At 45.0% G+C, this 19,370-nt stretch overlaps 1 protein-coding gene across 1 annotated transcript in view; it reads left to right on the top strand.

The window, feature by feature from the left end:
* The window catches only part of Hectd4 (HECT domain E3 ubiquitin protein ligase 4), a 149,196-nt gene that overhangs the window by 65,947 nt on the left and 63,879 nt on the right, over positions 1-19,370 (top strand). Inside the window, exons 14-29 of the mRNA XM_051176572.1 lie at positions 558-628; positions 2,419-2,524; positions 3,325-3,445; positions 4,010-4,138; positions 6,603-6,727; positions 8,309-8,462; positions 9,082-9,182; positions 9,900-10,098; positions 12,494-12,613; positions 13,476-13,580; positions 14,352-14,515; positions 15,029-15,262; positions 16,848-17,040; positions 17,178-17,282; positions 18,161-18,249; positions 18,539-18,714. Coding sequence (XP_051032529.1) covers positions 558-628; positions 2,419-2,524; positions 3,325-3,445; positions 4,010-4,138; positions 6,603-6,727; positions 8,309-8,462; positions 9,082-9,182; positions 9,900-10,098; positions 12,494-12,613; positions 13,476-13,580; positions 14,352-14,515; positions 15,029-15,262; positions 16,848-17,040; positions 17,178-17,282; positions 18,161-18,249; positions 18,539-18,714 — 2,192 coding nt within the window. The remainder of the gene's footprint in view (positions 1-557; positions 629-2,418; positions 2,525-3,324; positions 3,446-4,009; positions 4,139-6,602; positions 6,728-8,308; positions 8,463-9,081; positions 9,183-9,899; positions 10,099-12,493; positions 12,614-13,475; positions 13,581-14,351; positions 14,516-15,028; positions 15,263-16,847; positions 17,041-17,177; positions 17,283-18,160; positions 18,250-18,538; positions 18,715-19,370) is intronic.

The following is a 19,370-nucleotide window of genomic DNA, read 5'->3' on the forward strand; positions in this document are numbered from 1 at the left end:
TCAACTTTGATAGAAGTAGAGTTGTACCATGATCAAATGTAGTTTAGAGGCCAATGGAGACTTGGGTGGTTGGTCTGTAAGGATCTTCTGGCAGGAATGAGCACAGAAGGCAGGGTTTGTTTTGTTCTGTGTCTTTCCACTTTTTAATGTTTTGAGTTGCTTCCTGCTGAGCATTAAAGCAGCAGATCAAATGTGGTACCAGACAGAAGCTCCGAGAGAGGGGATAGGCACTGTCCTGTCTTTGTGATGGTTTTTCAAGCGCTCAAGTCAGAGGATACGTTCAGGCTGTGTGCTAAACCTGCATCCTTGATTATATGCCATAGCTTATCAAGAGGAAAAGGAAACAAACAAACAAAAAAGAAGTCAACAACAACAACAACAACAAAAAAACCCCTGATACCATTTTCACCCTAATCTTCCAGACATCTTGAAAAGCTAAGATCAGGGATTCTCTTTTTTTCGTATTTGGTCAGACTGGCATTTCTAACAAAGATTTAAATGGAGTTTATATTTTGTGAAATGTTTTAAAAAAGCTTTTTTTTTTTTTGTCATTTCAGCTCTGGCTTAAATATCTTATACCCAGGTGAAACTGAAATCAATAACTTACTGAAGCTGGTCTTAACAGAAGGTGAGAATTATCCTTGAACAACCGTGTGTGTGTCTGTCTGTCTGTGTGTGTGTGTGTGTGTGTGTGTGTGTGTCTACCTGTCTGTGTGTGTTACTAAGAATTGAACCTACAGCTTTGAATTATGTTAAACACACACTCTACCATTGATTATATTCCAATGGCCTCTTTCTAACTGGAAGAAAGCACTTATCTATTTATATTCTGTGTTTTGATTATATACCTGCATGTGTGTTTGAGCCATGTTTGTGCTAGGGACCACTGAGTCATCTCTTTTTTGTTCCCTCTTTTTACTTTTTAAGAGAGTGTATCACTAAGTTTTCCAGGCTGGCCTTGAACTTTCAGTTCTCCTCCTTGGGCCTCCTGAGTAGCTGGACTATGCTATTTTTTCTTCTTCCCAAGGGAAACAGCGGGGCATTGATACAGTGGGTTCTTGTTTCCGTCTTGTTAGTCAGAATACTGGAAAATGTGTATTTGGGGCTGGAGAGATGCTCTGTAATTAAGAGCACTGGCCATTTCTTCAGAGTTCATGGGTTCCCATCACTGACATAGTGGTTCACAACACATCTGTAACTGCAGCTCCAGGGGATGGATCTGTTGCTTGATTCTGACCTGTGCCAGCACCAGGCTTGTGCACAATACACATACACCTAGGCAAAACATACACATAAAATAAAGAAATCTTTAAAAAAGAAAAGAAAAACCTGGTGCTGTAGTTCTAGGTTTACCACGTAAGAGTCCCTCGTTTCCTACTGGTACCCAAGACAAACAACAGAATGTGAGTGCATAGAGACCAGCCCTGCAGGTTGAAAGCAGAAGCCACAATTCAAGGATCAAGCTTTAAACCTCTTCCTATGTCCCAACTCTAGATGTTTTGCACATTTCACATCTAAAAATAAATGACTTCCTATTCTAGCATGGTGTCAAGCCTGCAGTTCCAGCATGTGGGAGGTAGAAGCAGGGTGATGAGGAATTTGGTGTCATCCTCTGCTTTATAGAGAATTCAGAGCCCTCCTTGGAAATGTGAGATCCAAATGAGACCCAAAAACAAAACCAATTTCTTTTCCCTTTTTAAAATTATATGTCTCTATCGTCTGTTTGCCTGTCTGCCTGTCTGTCTGTCTGTCTATCTATCTATCTATCTATCTATCTATCTATCTATCAATCATCTATTGGTTTTTTCAAGATTTCTCTGTGTAGCCCTGGCTGTCCTGGAACTTACTCTGTAGATAATGTCTGCCTTGAACTCACAGAGATCCTCCTGCTGCCTCCCAGATGCTTGGAATAAGGCAGCACCACCCGGTTCTCTTGATGATTCCTAACCCAGGGTTTTTGTTTGTTTGTTTGTTTTTCATACATTTGAGCATATCTTTTAATTTAGACTAAACAATAACAGTAGCAGCAGTAGCAGCAGCAGCAGCAACAAAAGTCATGCTAAAGACATTGTTAACCTAAGGAAATAACAATGCCACACATTGTAATACACCAGGAAGACAAATCACACTTAAATTGGATGTCCTGGCTCTAGCCGTAACCTGGTTGTGATGCTGATTTGCTGCTGTTTGCATGAAGCTAAACACTGTGCTCCTAGTTGTCCTCAGTCTCTTTTGGAACCTTTTAAAAATAACATCAGTTTTCTTTGGATGGGAGATGCAGTTTGTTAAGATATTGGCCCAACCTTCTTAAACTTGAGCAGCTCTCCTGCCCCCGCCTTCCAGATGCTACAGCCCAATGTAGATGGATTTTCTAAGTGTTGTTACCAGGGTCATTCATAGCATTTTGTCCTATATCAGGAGAGAGAAACAGTGGACTCTCCCAGCTGCGAGATGTGATCCTCACCAACCTAGCTGAGCAGCTTCAGAACAACAGATTCGGCAGTGATGAGGACGATCACTACAGGTGACACTTGCTACTTCTCTGTTACTGTGATTAAATACCACGACCATGAGCAACTAAGGGAAGAAGGGGTTTATTTGGGTTTTCCAAGTTCAGAAAGATAAGGATACATCATGAATAGGAGGCATGGCTCTGCAAGCAGCTGGTGTGGCGGCAGAAGCAGGAAGCAGAGAGTGTAAATTAAGAAGTGGCACAAGGCTTTAAATTCCCAGTGACACACTTCCTCCAGCAAGGCCACGTGCTCTAAGACCTCTCCAAACAGCACCACCAGCTCAGGGTAATGTGTTCAAATGCCTGAGCCGAGGGGGACATTCTCATTCAGACCATAACACATCCACTAGTTGGTCATTGCTAGCCTTTTTAAATAAGAGATAACTTACATTTAAATGTGTTGTAGCTAATAAGGTGACGAGCGTGTTGAGCCTAAATTCTGGGTCCACTGAAAGATAATAAATCCTGCCGTTTTCCTAAGAGTTGAAGGCACACATTTCAGTATGGTCAGGGTTACTATCACTGCAGTGCTTTGGGCCTGGGCACACCCTTAGCAGAAGTGATGGGTCAGGGAAATGTTTTGGGAGGTTGGCTTGACCTCTTTGAAAAAAGCTGCATGTTCCAGCTAAGGGTGGTGCCTTTATTTCCTATGACAATCACTTCTAAAGTACTTTAGTTAGGAGGAAGGGCACCATTTTGTGGAAATAAGTTTGCCTGTGGTGTGTCCTGTTGGTTTAGTGACTTGATGACAGTAAGTTAACTTCTTCATTTTCTTTTACCAAGTGTGCTTTTTATGTTTCCTTGTTTTAAAGGCTCAATGATGAGCTCTTACACTATATCCTGAAGATTGTTGTTCGAGAATCCTGTATCCTAATCACCAAGTGCCAAACCGTCTCCAAGGATGATTTCCAGAAGCTCCTTTCAACTGTGCCTGTAAGTGAAGACTACTGAGGTTGCGTTGTGTCCTCTCAGGAGAGCCTGTAGGTGGCTGAGTTTACCCTGGGAATGTGCACATGGGCAAGTCCACTTGGAGCACTTTCCTAAGAAAGGGAGGACAGACAGACAGAGCACTCCTCCTTGAGGCCCGCTCCCAGCTTCAGACACTGTAGCTTGCTGCATTTGGAGTTTGGTTTTAGATAGGATAGTTTCCTCTGTTAATTTAGCCCTGTTTCCTAAATCAGTGCATTTGAGAGGCTGCAGGGTTTGGGTGGAGTCTGCTGTAGAGATGTGAGTGAGGGGCAGGGGAGAGTTTTAAGGGGCGAGGGTTGAGCCAGTCTTCAGAGGGACCAGTGAGGGCCAGCTGGTGGGAGGCAGGAAGGCTAGTCAGTGTGTCAGTGTCTGCACTGAGCGCCATGTGCCTGCATCTCCCTGAGAAATCGTGTGTTCTCACTTGCGTGCGTCCTCTTTTTGTTTCTCTTGAGATCTTTTGAAAACATGAGGGTACACGAGCCCCTTCAGTCGCAGGGAGGTCACTCAATGTCCTTATTTGTGTTAAAGGCTGCATCTTCCTGCCTGCGCTATCTGATGGCAGTTCAGAATCACCTTCTCAGTAACACTATTTTGATTAAGCCTGACGAGAACGATGACAGTGACAGCTCCTTGCAGGGAGAGACATTGAAGGTACAGGTAAACACAAGCTCTATTTCAACGATGTTTCCTCCACAGTTGCTGAATTTCTGTTACGATGTCAGAGGTCACGGCGTTGTTTATATTTTTGTGAGAGGACTGAGGCCACTCATTTCATAGGTCTCTCTGTCATTGCCCAGTGCTTACACCATGTTTATGACGCTCTCATAAATGTGTTATTCATGTGCTCCTGGTGGTCTCTGTGTGCCTTTGTCTCTCTTTGTTTTGTAAGAATTTAGCACCCACAAATGATCTCACTACACTTGAAAGTCAGTTTGAGAGCATCACATTCTAACCACTTCCAATATTTGTGTGATTTTATATTCTTTTTATTTAAATAACTTAAGATGATAAATTTTGGTCTTTGAATAATTTCTAATCATATAGTTCATTTAATCTTATTATTATTTTTAAGTGAGCATCTGTGTAAACTCAATATTTTGTTTGCACATGATAATAAGGCACAGCACAGATGTTTTATAGCTGTGGTTGTTGTGATTCTGACAGATAGTGAAGGTCCTTTTTGCATCGTTGTTGAAAATTTCATCTTTGAGTGTTAGATCTGGTGACACACACCCATAACCCCAGGACCATAGAGGCTGAGCCAGAAGGATTGTGGAAAATGAAAGTTCAGCCTGGGCTGCATAGTATGTTCTAGGCCAGCCTGCACCAGTGAGATCCTGCTTCAGTACAAAAAGAGGGCTAGTGAAATGACTCAGCAGGTAAAGTGCTTGCTGCTGAGACTTGGGGAGTGAGTCCTGGTCCCAGGACTCAAGTGGCAGCTCACACCCACCTAGAACTCCAGTTCCAGTGCCTCTGATGCCCTCTTCTGGCCTACACAGGTACCTGCAGACATGTGCTACACATACTCATGTAGGCTCACATACATACACATAAATTTTTTAAAAAAAATGGAACTGTACATTGAGGCACATACCTTTAATCCCAGCTTTCAAGAGGCAAAGGCAGGTAGACCTCTGAGTTTGAGGCCAGCTTGGTCTACATAATGAGTTCTAGACCCACCAGGACTACATGATGAGACCCTTATTTAAAACAGAAAAAAACAAAACAAAAATGTTAAATTAAATTATTCAAAGCCTGATGTGGTCATAGATGCCTGTATTCTCAGTACTTGGGAGGTAGAAGCAGGAGTATTAGAGCTAGAGCTCACCATCTGGTACACAGCAAGTTCAGAGCCAGTCTGGGTTACACAAGACATCAAACAAAATAAAATGAAAAGTAATAATTTTTCTGGAAAACTAGAGAAATCAGTATGCACTCTATGTCTTGACCACCCTGAAAACTTCACTAAGTAAGCCACAGAGGGATGGCATGCCCTCCATTCTTCCTCCTTTATGCACTTGAGCCTTGGAAATCAGGCATCTGCAAGTTGGTATTCATGAATCAGTCTTATTCCATGACCGTGTTAGACAGACAGGCATGCCTGCGTTGTTGTAATTGTCAGTCTTGTTTATTTTACTTGCCTGGTCTTAGTTTCCTAATTAGTATCAGAGATGAAACCATTTCCCTTGTGAGATGATGAGAGTATTGTTGGCAGGCCTGTGGTCCTCATACTGTGCTGTCATGTGATGTGTGCTCAGTAATGGTCTCTCATATCACACTTAGTTCCAGCTAGTAATCCCTTGTCTTTTAATGATAAATGATCTTAGTTCTATAAAATGCCAACAATACTTTGTACTGGAAAGTGTTAAGAATTTTATAAATTCTTAATTAAATAGTATAGAGAGGTAGAAAGACTCTAGGCAAGGGCAGAATGGGCTAGGTGGTGTAGCATCTCCAAGTAGAAACAAGGTGCAGACGCCATGCATAGAGTTAGTTTGCTGGTATTTTTGTCATAAAATAGCTGTGAGCTGAACTGTTCTGTGCTATTGCCTTGTGTTTCTTAACAGTTTGCATCCCCAGACACTCTGTGCTCTTCTTTCATGTTCAGGAGCCCATAGCTGCTGCTGCTGCTTCAAATGGGCTTTTCAACTTGCTGCATTTTAAATGTGCTGGGATAAGACATTAGGACAAGACCACTTGTCCTGTTTCAGCATGCTGTGGTTTGTCTCATTTTACTCACCGCCTGTACATGTGCTTCTTACTGTTGTGTTTTTCTCTTTAGCTGTGCTCATACCGCCCAAGGCAGTCCTCCACCCGGACAGTGTCTGGGCTTCCTGGAGCGCTCTTGTGCTGGATGGGACGGGAGCTAGGCCTTGCTGCTAGACACACAGTGCCTTCCCTGTGAAATACTGCATATTTCTAGCTGCACTCCAGACTCTGGCCTCCCAAGTCAAATTCCTACCTGCCACCCAAGAGGAGCTCACTGCATTGGGCTTCTCCTGGCCACATCATTTCATCTGGAAATGTGTTGTTAAACAAACACACGGTGTCATGTTGTCATTGTGAGTGTGCATTATTCATCACAAGGCTGGAAACTAACCTGGTGGTCTCTTGTGCCTAGGAGTTGAAGGCCAGCATTTTGGCTCTTGCCACACAGATCCTGACCGGATGTGATGAAGTACTAGAGATGCTGCAGCAGGTCACTACTGCCCTCATAAACAGTGACATAGCTGACAGAGAGCAAAGGTGAGCATGGGAACTGCACACTTGCAAGAAGGGGCTAGAATGCTGCTCTAATGCCAAGGGCAGCTGTACACTTTCATGTGCTTTCACGTGAGACTGAGCCTGCACTTGCCCTGAGATGTAGGTTTGCAAGGTTCTGTTGGGCAACATGGCCTCCGACACTGTCATTACACTTACTTCCTTTTCTTCTTTCTTTCTCTTTTTTCTTTTCTTTTATTTCATTCATCCATTCATTTCTGAGCCAGGATCTCTCTATGTACCCCTGGACATCCTGGAACTCACTATATAGCTCAGACTCGAACTCACAGAGATCCACCTGCCTCTGCCTCCAAAATGCGGGGATCAAAGGCATGCGCCACCACACCCAGCTGAAATTTGCTTTTTAGTCATTTGCCTCAGTGCTGCGCCTGGTTGCTTTGGGTAGGAAGTGACGTAGTAGTCCAGGTAACATGTGCTGCACCAAAGGGGGCATTGACACAGTGCCTCGGGGTCACTGTCTTTGACTTCTCCCAACATCAGGGCCTCACACAAAATCCCTGCCATGCTTGCTTTTCGAGATGAGTTTTACACACTGTAGTCTCATGATGTGCTGTCCTAATGTGACCCTGCAGCGGTCTTTGCTTCAGTGTGTGTGCCCCGTGTCCTTGGTTGTCGCCCATTTGAAGATGGTAGGTGGGAATTTGGGCTGAGAACCCTGTAACCACGGTAGGCATCACACCAAGGCTTCTGAAGACACTGATCTCCACTTGCAGTGCTTGGGACTAGGTGGAGTCTAATGGGGGACACTTTGATGGGGTGCCTACTTCTCCTTTCAACTCCAGTATCCTCAGTAACCTTGGAGAACTCACATGGCTCATCTCTTTCTTTGAGAAAGTAGCAGGCTTTGGTCCTTCTAGCAGAGAAATGAGATATTAAGAGGGTAATTAGAAGCAGTCTTTAAATCTGCCTACTTAGTAGTCAAAGTTGTACACGAGGAAGTTGAATGGTAGTCATTGAGGCTGGAGGAGGGAAGCTGTTGCCAAACAGGTGTAGAGTTTGGGTTTGCAGGATAAATTGTCAGAGAGATGGTCAGTAGTAATGGTTGGACTTTATTTTAACCCTGAGAAGTATACTTCAAAATGATTAGGATAATAAATTATGTTAGGTATGTGTTGTCACTGTTAAAACTATTAAAACAAATCTGCCTGTTTCTAAGATGTACATGGAGCCTCAATTGCTACTCCAGGAATGGAGGTCTTGGACTGGCAAATCCACTTTGTAGCCCTCTATCCCTCCTTTCAGAGTCTCAGCACAGTACAGAGCCAGCCGACCAGAGGCCAGAGCCCTGGAAGGGCAGCGAGTACTTAGAGAGGTCACAGCATCTTAGGACCTGTTTATAAAGTGCCACGAGGGCCCGGATATGCAGAGCCTGCACTGAAAAGCTCTGTTCTTCCCATCTCCCTCAGCGATGGGGCTGAGGGAAGTGGATGGGATTGACTGTTTAAAGAAACATACATGTCTGAAGGGATTGTTAGGCGTGGGAGATGAGGTTGCTCCTCTCCATGCGTGCACTTGCTTAGGCTGTGTGCTTTCCTGAACTTGTAGGTTAAAAGGCTTGGAACAAGTTACCAAGGCCACTATGCTTGGTCACCTTCTCCCAGTGTTGCTGACATCCCTGATGCATCCCAATCTGCAGACCCTGACCGTGGCCGACGCCCTGATGCCTCAGCTGGTGCAACTGGTGCTCTACACCAGCCAGGTGGGCCCTACCCCTGACCTGTTCTCTGCACATCTCACAGAGGGCACGACAACATAGCTGGTTCTTTGCTGGAGCCAAGAAAACCTCCAAGTCCTAAAAAACAAACCAGCATGTTAGGGGATAGATTTTACTTGTTTGTGTGGCTTAATGACTGGCTGTGGCCCAGCAAGTGTTGATTGCTGACCAACTGTAAAAGTACTCATAGACAGCATTGGACAGCTTACTTCACATCTTGGGTCCTGAGTCCTAGCCAGCTGAGAGTAAAGCACACATAAGGAGTGTGTGTGTGTGTGTGTGAGTGTGTGTGTGTGTGTGTCCCCTCACCAGTGTGTGTGTGTGTGAGTGTGTGTGTCCTCACCAGTGTGTGTGTCTCCCCTCACCAGTGTGTGTGTGTGTCCTCACCAGTGTGCGTGTGAGTGTGTGTTTGTCCCCCCTCACCAGTGTATGTGAGTGTGTGTGTGTGTGTGTGTGTGTGTGTGTGTGTGTGTGTGTGTCCGTCCTCACCAGTGGGCATTTCTAAGAAAAGAAGGCCAGCAAAGACTGTAAAGCTGCCGTGTGACTTGTAAGTCCATGCCTAGAGCCACCCCAGTTAAGATACACAGATGTTTTTGTGTTTCAGACGGCCTTGCTGCTTAAAACCCAGTGTCCAGTTTTTGCTGAGGTGGGTTGTTCCCCGTGTGGCACCTCAGACCAGAAGTGCAGGCTGTTCCCTGATGAGAGGTAACATGTGCATGCGGCTCCCTTTCTTCTGGTGAATGTCTTGCACTCTTTTACAGCAGTCACCTTTAGCTAGGATTAGCCATCTGGTAAAGAAAATACCTCAGGGCCAGAATTTCACAAGTAGCTGCAGAATTGTTTTAAATTTATAGGGACAAGTTAGCCTGCATTTCCCTATAAGTGAGTGGCTGACGTCAGCCTAGCTCTGCATGGAAGCTGAAGCAAAGGAAGTGATTTCATGCCCCCAAGTTCAGGTTTTAAGTTCGCGTTGTGTAGCCTCAGGCTCCATGCAGTTCTGACAAGTTGAATGAGAATGGAGGAGAAGGTGGGTTTCATGGCCACCTTTTTCTGAGTAAAACTGCAGGGTAAGCAGCTGGAGACTTGTGGGGTTGCCACAGTTTCATGGGCACTGAGACTGTGTTTGGGAAAAGTAGCCACCTTCAGCCCCACCCCCACCCCTTAGGAACTTCTGGAAGAGTTATCAAAGGTCTTCTGCATGTGCAGTGTTCTAAGCTTGTGTGTGCGAAGTAATTTAGTGCCTCCCAACAGGAAGATTAAAAACCTGAGTATAGGTATAGAATGTTTTCTAGTGCTTTCCATTGCTACTTAGTACTTAGATGGCTGGTGTTGTCATACTGTGTGCTATGGGAAATTTAAAACTGTTTTCATTTTTGTTTTGTTTTCCTTGTTAAGCTTCACTTTCTCTTCCTCTGGTTTTAGAATGCTAGAAGAAAAGGAAGAGCCAGGCTTTCTCACTGGCTTAAAGATCCCTGCCCCGTGGGCTGCTGGGAAGACTGTGGAAACAGTACACCCTGTCAGAGACAACTATAAGTTTAAAGAGACTGTTCATATCCCAGGAGCTCGATGCCTGTATCTACGATTTGATAGCAGATGCTCATCACAATATGACTATGACAAAGTAAGCAGGAGTGGGTTGTCCCTGCTGCCTCGACTTAGCTGCTTCTTATTTTCCTTTGCGCTGGCCTCCATTCTTGACTAATTTCTGCCTATAGGTCCCTCTCAGAGGAGACTCCCCTCAGATAGTGCTTTGGAGGCTAGTGACTGAGGGACTGCAGAGCCACAGCTCTGTGTCTGAGAGCAGGACTGGTAGGGCATGTAGACACTGTCTCTGTAAGTGTCCCTGAGCTTGGACAGAGGACCTCCCGTGACTCCACTGCCTCCTGCCTTCCCCCTTGAGAGTCATGTAGCTGTGTGATGGCTGTTCATCTGAAAAGGTCTAACTGTCCAGTTCTTAGGGCTTCTCATGTGTCTATGGAGGAAGGTGGCTTTTAGAAGGTTCAGATATGCCTGAGTCTGGCTTGTGTTTACTTGTTTGTCATTATCCCAGGCACCTTCAGATTCTGAGGGAGAACAGTTTCCAACTGGTGTCTTAATGGCCATATTTAAAAGGCAGGGTTTTCTCTGTTGATGTTGAATTGTAAACCACCTCGTTGGATTCATGAGGAAAGGCAGTGAAAGAACACACTGCAGCATTGCATATGTTGTCTTCATGTCACTGGTCGGCTGCACATCATCTCTGTCCCTTGTGAATAGACTAAGGGTAAAGGGTCTTATATCTCAGGAGGATTAGGTGAAAGTAAAGGACTTAGCCACATCTGCCTTGAGATGATGAGACACATGACCAAGAGATGTGAAAGCCTCTTCCCCATTAGATTTTAGGAGTCAAGAGTCCCAGATGTATGGAGGAGTTGCAAATGTGCCTCAAACCTCACCTTTGCCTGCAGCTAAGATGCTTTGTGGAGCCTGGCTCCAGCCCACTTGTCTCCTCAGTCCAAGTGTTGTGCCTGCAGTGCCTCATGTGCAGACAGAGGTTACCATTTTAGGTGATATCATTTTGCTTTTCCTTTAAAAATGATAATCTGCATCCCCTAGTGTGTACTAACTAGTGGCTGCCCTATACATTAGATTTACAATGCACAAGGAGTCTTCCTATGTAGACAAACATATTTACTTTCCCCATGGTCCTGGGTGCTGTCAGCAAGAGGTCTAAAGGGTAAGAGCTCACTAGCTGACAAATATCTGGGGTTAAAGATGCAGCTTTCACATCTGAGCTTAGCTGCCAGGAATGGCAGAGTGTACTGTATCCCTTGGGCTTGGTAGTTATGGAAGCCAGAGCTCTGTTTCCTCTGCTGTACTTGAATGCCAAGTGAGCTGTCGCTCTTTTTCTTTTATGTTAGGAAAGCAGCCAGTGAGGGCCAGAGGGCTCAGTAGATAAGGCTCATGCAGCAGAAGCCTAAAGACCTCACATAGATCCCCAAACGCACTTACTGGTGTAATGAGGGAACCAACTTCAGGAAGTTGTCCTCTGACCTGCCCCTATGGGGTATGGCTCACAGGGGAAGGTCAGAGGACATGCACACATATCATGCAGACACAACTTTAATAATAAAAACATCAGCTAGGCTGGAGAGATGGCTTGGCGGTTAAGAGCACTGGCTGCTCTTCCAGAGGACCAGGGTTCAATTCCCAGCACCCACATGGCAGCTTACTGTCTATAACTCAAGTTCTAGGGGACCTGATACCTTCATACCAGTGCACATAAAATAAAGTTAAATTATTAAAAAAAACAAAGAAAGAAAACAGCACTCATAATTCTAAAAAAATAAAAAGAAAGCACCAGCCAATTGGATATAAATAGGTGATAGGAGAATAGTATTAACAGATGAAAGTTGTCTCTACAATTAGTAGCCACCTTCCTGGCCCGTACTTGTGTCATTTCTTTTTATGCCATCAAGCAACATGTAAGAATGTGTGGCTTAAAAAAAAAAAAAAAAGATGTACGGCTTGTTTTCACTTTGTTGCATTTTTTAATCCTTAATTTTTTTTTTTTTTTTTTTTTTTTTTGGTGCTTTTATTTTGTATTAGGTATTAGAACCTGCCTGTATTAGCTCAGTTTGTTAATTCTGGGGAGAACTTAAGGGGCCAGACTGCACGTCTTGTTAAAGAGTTCCGATAACTGTGATGAAGATAACTATTTGAGAAAGGCACATGCACAAGTGTGACTAGTTAAGTCTTCATGTCCCTGTGAGATTTGAAAATATAAGAAATATGCCTATTAATAATTTTAGCCATTATTTTTCTGTGGCTATCTTGTAAATGCCAACAGGTGATTGCTTCCAAATTTTTATTAGCCCTTAAATATGAGAATCTATTAGTTACGTTATAATGACACCAGTGTCTGGTTATAAATGTGTTTTTTTTTTTTTTAACAAATATTTTTTTCAGCCTCTTTATTTGTAGATGTTGTTTTTGTTTTTCTTTTACAGTCTAACAGTCTATTTTCTGTTTTGAAGTTGGTGATATACGCGGGGCCTAACACAAACAGTAGGAAGGTTGCTGAGTATGGAGGCAACACTCTGGGATATGGCAGCCGTAGTGTCTTAGGAACTGGTTGGCCGAAGGACTTGGTGAAGGTATGGTATCAAGTCATAACCTCTTCCTAGAAAAGAAAGGTGGCCATAGGTTCTTCATGGTCCAAGGACCATGGAGGCTTTAGTTAGTTAGAGTGGGTACAGATGGCTAGGCCTACCACCTTCCTACTTCTCTTCAGAATTACCTCCTTTTGCTTGCAGGACATCAGAGCCCTGTCCATGCTTGAGCTTGAATCCATCTGTAGGGTACTTTGTGTCCAGCAGTTGTCACAGCTAGTCCTCCCAGAGACCTGCCCTGGATGTGGACCAAGGGATGCTGCCGCTTAAACGTATAGCAATCTGTTCTCAAACTGACATGACTAGGGTCATGCTTTATGATCTGAGCCTTTGAGCTACTCACTAGTGTGTGCCCAGAGCACAGACAGGGATCAGAAGCCCATAAACCCCAAATATGCTTAGCATATTTCCTGAACTTGTATGTTGCACACACAATTAGCGTGTTGCACACTTTATTAGCCAGTGACATCAGTCTGCCCGGATGTCAGGGCGAGCTAAATCTCAATCTGCTGCTCTTTGCCTCCTCATTGAGACAAGTGAGGCTGGGGAGAGACAAGGGGACAATCAGAGTGCAAGCAGATCTGTGAGTTTGATGCTAGCCTGATTAATATAGTGAGTTCCAGGCCAGCTAGGGCTGCATAGAGAGACCCTATCTCAAAAAAAAAAAAAAAAAGATTTGATGATAAGCTCCTGTTATCCAGAGCTCTAGAAGCTGAGACAGGAGGATCATGAATTCAAAAGGAGACCTTTATGTCAAAAACAAAACAAAATTCGATCTCTGAAATACATTGCTCTCTTGGAAACTGTTTGTCTTTCTTAAAGTTCATTTTCCCCCTTGAATCTTAAGGTTGAAGGCGATACAGTCACCTTCTCCTTTGAGATGAGAAGTGGCCGTGAGCACAACACTCCTGACAAAGCCATGTGGGGCTTTGCTTGCACAGTTCGCGCTCAGGTACTGAACTGACCCTAACTCTGTCCTGTGTGCCTTGGTGACATAGATCATATTTGCCTTGGAAACAGGGCACAATATGTGCCACTCTTTCATCTGTCTCTTCATCAACAGTAGGAACCTAGCAGGGATGAGTGGTCGTCTTATGGACTGAAAGGAGCTGGGACCTAAAGTCAGTTGAGCAGCAGAAACCTGTGCTAGGATTCTTTGAGGCCTGGAGAGGTGCCCTGGCTCTAGCTTGTTCCTGCAGGGCGAACACAGCTGCAATACACAGCTGACAATAGGCATTGGGTTGTGGGTTAGGAGTTTGGCTCTGGCCTCAGTTTATCCTGTAGTCTTGGGGGTTACTAGAACTTGACCCAGCACAGAGCCTGTTGGGCTGAGCTGCCAGCTAGCATGTTTACCCTGTGAGTCAGATGTCTCTGTTTGTCCTGTGTTTATCAAGCAAAAGGGCTGCTTCTTGGGAGGCATGAAGGTATTTCCTATAACTTCCCTGCACACTCATTGGCAGAATAATGGTCTTCACTTGACTAGGCATAAGCAAGAACAAACAGCCAAACTTTCTGCATGGGGATTGTGCTGTTTCTAATGTGAAGTCTGACAGCTGTTCATTCCCCAGCACTGTGTTGAGACCTCATTCAGTGGTCATTCCAGTGGCCCCTTTTGTCCCTGATGTTCGTACTGTTCCCTGTGCTGCTTTGTGAAGCCCAGTGGGATACAGGCCCTGCTTGTGTCCACTGACACTGCATGTGGTTTGCCCCGTCTGCATTGTAGGAGTCCTCGGAGGATGTCTCGGGAGGCTTGCCCTTCCTGGTAGACCTGGCCTTAGGTCTGTCTGTGTTAGCTTGTTCCATGTTAAGAATCCTGTACAATGGACCAGAAATTACCAAAGAAGAGGAAGCTTGTCAGGAGCTATTGCGGTCCAAACTTTTACAAAGGTAACGGAATCTGCATGGAGCCACTTTTAGCCACAATCAGAAATAGACTTCATGTGGGGAGCTGCATTCAGTACATTTTCAGCTAATTGTGCCACCACCTGGCATCTCATTGGTGTTTGAGTGTGTGAGGAATGGGATGAAAATGATACTTTGTTAACTTTTCTTGGAACTACATAAGCTTTTCTCCAGCCCAAACACTGTACAGTTGAAGGGTCTCCCACAGGGAGGGTAGATGTATGATGAGCAAATCAGGCATCATGGGGAGTTGTAACCATGGCTGCTTTTACTCTGAAACCCCAGTGTTTCCTAAGAACATGTTGGAAAGGATGTCGATTCCCTCCCCCAAAAAGGGAGATAGATTCTACTAAGTGTTCAGTGTAGCCTTTGGAGAAGGTTTGATGAATACACACTGAACACATCATGGGAGCTTTCGTGTGTAGTTGTAACCACTCAAGTAGCTTTCCAGTAATCTTAGGTAGCAGAAAGTGAAGAGACTCTTTTCTCTGTCCCCAGGTGCCAGTGGCAGGTGGAGGCCAATGGTGTCATCTCCCCTGCCCTTACTCCGAGTCCCTCTCCACTGCCTCTGACCATAGAAGAAGACAGAGAGTTTACCTACCCTTCCGACGCCCTTGTACCTCCTGCTGGGAACTACTTTGACCTGCCTCGAATCAGGCTGCCTCCAGGGATCATGATAAAGCTCAGGGAAATTTCTGGGCGTGCACGACCACAGTTTAGACCAAGTATAAAGTATGTGCAGACAGTGGGGGAAGCCATGTTTCATTTTATGTCTTGCTGGTGAACCTTGACATTTACTTGGGGATGGGTATAGCTCAGTGGAAGAGTGATTTCCTATTGTGTATAAGCCTCTGGGTTTGAGCCTGGCATCATAGAAAAATTAGGTCAATTGTATGAAAACCTTATTAGTTAACGGACATGAGCTGAATATTTAGTGAGCCATCCAGGTAGCATTGCAGCCAGTGGTTCTCGTTGTGTGGCCCTCCTGTCACAGCCAGGCAGCCCTGGCATGTTGGTGTGCAGCCCACTTTGCACTTGTTGAAACTGAGGATCTAAGTTTCAACTAGCTGTGTCTTAACAAGTTTTCCATGGGATTCTAGAGCCTGGTAAAACTTGGCAAGCTCTAGCTTTTCCACCTGGCCTTAGTGTCTACTTTTGATTTCCTTGCAGCCTAGGAACACATCTTAACTTCTGATTCCCAGGGAAGAGACGAACTCCAAGTCTTAGAGTCACAGGTGTACTTGTGCTGCTGTCTCCTGAAGTGGCCTTTACAGGCCTCTGCCTTGCCTCTGTGCACACAGTGGCATGCATGTGGAGGTCAGAGGACAGCTTGCAGGACTTGGTTCTCTCCTTCTACCGTGTGTGTCCTGGGAATCAAACTCGGGTTCTTAGACTTGGCAGCAAGCCCCTTTCCCCACTGAGCCCTCTCAGATCAATAAACAGTATTCTGTTTAACCCAGTATACGAATGCACTGTATACCACAGTCTCAGTACTGTGTGCAATCATATCAGAAGATGGATAGTGCCAAGGTTCTTTTTTATTTTGTGTATGTGGGAGTTGATGAACCAGTAGTTGAGTGCACAGAGGCCAGCCAGGAAAGGGACATAAACTTCTCTATCACTCCCAGCCACGTGCTCTTGAAATGGGCTCTTGCTGAATGAAGCTCGACAGTTGGCCTTGCTGGCTGGCCATCAAGTGCCTGGATCCTCCTGTCTGTGTGCCCAGCACTGAGACTGCAGCCATGTGCAGTCTCACCTGGCTTTTTTCTTTCCCTTTTTCTTTTGAGGCAGGGTTTCTCTGTGTAGCCCTGGCTGTCCTGGAACTCACTCTGTAGACCAGGCTGGCCTCAACTCAGAGATCCACCAGCCTCTGCCTCCCGAGTGTTGGGATTAAAGGCATGCGCCACCATTACCCAGCTCTAACCTGGATTTTATGTGGCTGCCAGGGACTGGCACTCTTGTGCTCAGGCTTATGTGTCCAACCCAGTGAGCTAGCTTCTCAGTTTCTGAGGCATCTGGTCAAGAGCTTTTAGACCTATTCCAGCTGTAATGCGACTCTCTCTGAAAATATACAAGCCTTCCTAAGGGAGATATCTTTAACTCTGGTTTTCAGCTTCATCAGCCAGTGTCAGTTTAATCAGTCACCATACTAATTGCTAGCACACACCATCTGCAGTGCCCACACCTCTTCCCTTGTGTAATACAAGGCTTGTGGTGAATCAGTGTTTGAGTCAAAGCCTGTGGGTTCCAGCTGTTGCATTTGGTACTGCTAAATTAAGTTTACCATACACCTGACTGGTTCCCATTGTCACCACAGAGAAGTGATTCAGCCCGATGTCATGGAGGAAATGGTGGTGTCCTGTGTCATTAAGCACTTGAACTTGGTTGATGCACTGCAGTCCCTGATCAATTTCCAGTATCAGGAGGAACATGCTGAGGAATATGATTTATTGTGTAAAATTATGGGCGAGACCTTTAAGAAACTCAATGCTATGGAGAGGCAGCTGCAGGTAAGTGAAAAAAGGAGGCGTATCAGCTGTTAGAAACAGTTTCTATCTCGGTAACTTAAAGAAGTTTTCAGTAGCTGTTTCCCCAGATTCCAAGCTTACAGATTGTCATTGTGTTTATATTGCTTCACCCCTCCTAGAGTGTAGCTGAACTGGAGCAGAAATGGCAAAGTGAGGTTGAGGATGCCATGCAGGGCAAGCTGGAGAACAACATGCCTTTCTTCTACGATTACCATTTTAACGAGGTGCGTGCATTGTGAGAGTCCCCACTGGAGTATGGCACCTAGAGAGCAAAGGTACCGGGTGTGCTCACACTCACGTCTGCAGAGAAAGGAGTCCGACACTGTGCAATGCAGCCGTTCTCAAAAGGGTTAAATGAAAGTAGCTAGACTGACATGTTAGTACACAAGGACTTGGCTTCACGCTGGTTGGTAGCTTTGTAAAAAAGGCTAAGGAAATTGCCATTATTAGTCTGGTGAGGTTCTCAGTGGATTGAGGCGCTTGCCACCCAGCCTAGTTGCCTGACTTCCAGCCCTGAGAACAATGTGAGAAGTTGTGCTTTGAACCTCCACACAGGCACTGTGGCCCACGTGCACACACTCCCACACTCCCACAGTAATAAGTAAGCAAATAAGCAAATAGAGGGAAAAAGATATTACCATTATTAGCAAATTTTGCTTTCAAACCTTAAAAGTCAAAACAAACATTTTAAAATACAGTTTGGGTTGGAAACCCTCAGAAAATAGACCATGCAATTTTTAAACGTTATCCCATCAAATAAGAGTATATAATTCCAACACTCAAGAAGTCAAGGCAGGAAGATTGTGAGTTTGGTGTCAGCCTGCATTGGCAAATCAAGACACTGTGTCCAAAGAGTTAGGTCCGAGGTTCTAGCCCTCCAATCTTCCCCCACCAGCACTTGCTCAGCATGTCTAGACACTGGTTTAGTTCCTGTAGTGTGGAAAGTGAAAACAAAAGCAGAAATCACGTCTAATAGCAACGGAGTGCACAAACCAAAGCGGGTGGTGGTTGGTTCCCGACTTCTGCTAACAGACGAGCATATGGTAAACTTGGTTCTTGCAGAATCATGCCTACCATCTTTTCTTGATTTTTCCTTCTTTAGAACAAAATGAAAGAACTAGAACTTTTGTGTTCAATGAAGGAAGTCTCCTTTGATGGAAATGATCTTGAAAACATGGTCCTCTCACTGAGGTTAGTGGCGTTACTCACTCTCAAGCTGGCTAATCACCTTGGTGCTCAGTACACTGCTGGTCCAGTTCTTGTTATGACTTTCAGGGTTGTGTGTTCACCAGATACTCAGAGTTGCTTATTGGTGAGTCTGTGGCTCTGCTCTGAATGCTCAGATAGTAGCAGAAGCATTTGAAACAGAAAAGCAGAGAAACGTTGCCCGGATAGGGGCAGCCGAGCCGTGACCTCATCCCTGGAGGCTGAGTGGGGTGAGCTGGAGAACAACTAAACCCACCCCAGTCTCTCTCTTTAGGGAGAAGTTCCTCCAGGAAGTGAATTCTCTTACTCAGAAGCCCTCTCACCCCCTGGCCAAAACAAAGACACTGGTGAAAAGTCTGATGAACCGAGCCGAGCTCCTGCTGCACGTCACCATTGCAGCCCAGTCCGGCCTCACCAGGAGCATCTCAGGGACACCGGCAGAGACACCTGGTACTGCCCCAGGCTCTGACTCTGTTCATAAATAGACATCAACTGTTGTTAAAGAATCCACTCCTGGGGTTTCCTAGAAAAACAAAATAGGAAATATAAACATTTCCTTCTTGCCTTTAGTCTTTAGTCTCTTAAGACTTTAGTTCCTATGGCGTCATCTTGAATGAATTCCTTTGGCTTTGAAGGTTCTTCCTGGGTCATCTGAGGGGTGCAATGGCATGTGTTTGTGTAATCAGTGTTCCCGTGTTCCCTGTTTTTAGTTCATGGTTTTCATATTACACATGCAGTTGTGTTCCTAAGTACCAGAAGCATCTGTGTAATCAGCATTGTAAAACTTACAATGTGCCAGTCTCCCGCCTTCTCTCCCTCCCTCCCTCCCTCCCTTTCAAGACAGAATGACGGGGTTTCTCTATCTCTCTATCTAGTGTTGGCTGTCCTTGAATTATCTCTGTAGACCAGGCTGTCCTTGAACTCACAGAAAGCTGCCTGCCTCTGCTTCCCAAGTGCTAGGATCAAAGATTTGTGCCACCACCAATTAGCTCAGTCTTGTTTTTTCTTGTTTTTTTTACTCAGCACTGGGTTTGAGTTAAGGGATCCTCTGGCCGGACTTACTGTGAATTATTACTGGAAATCCCCAGATCACAGTTTTTAAAAGT

Source organism: Phodopus roborovskii, unplaced genomic scaffold (genome assembly GCF_943737965.1).
Source record: "Phodopus roborovskii unplaced genomic scaffold, PHOROB, whole genome shotgun sequence".
NCBI lineage: Eukaryota > Metazoa > Chordata > Mammalia > Rodentia > Cricetidae > Phodopus > Phodopus roborovskii.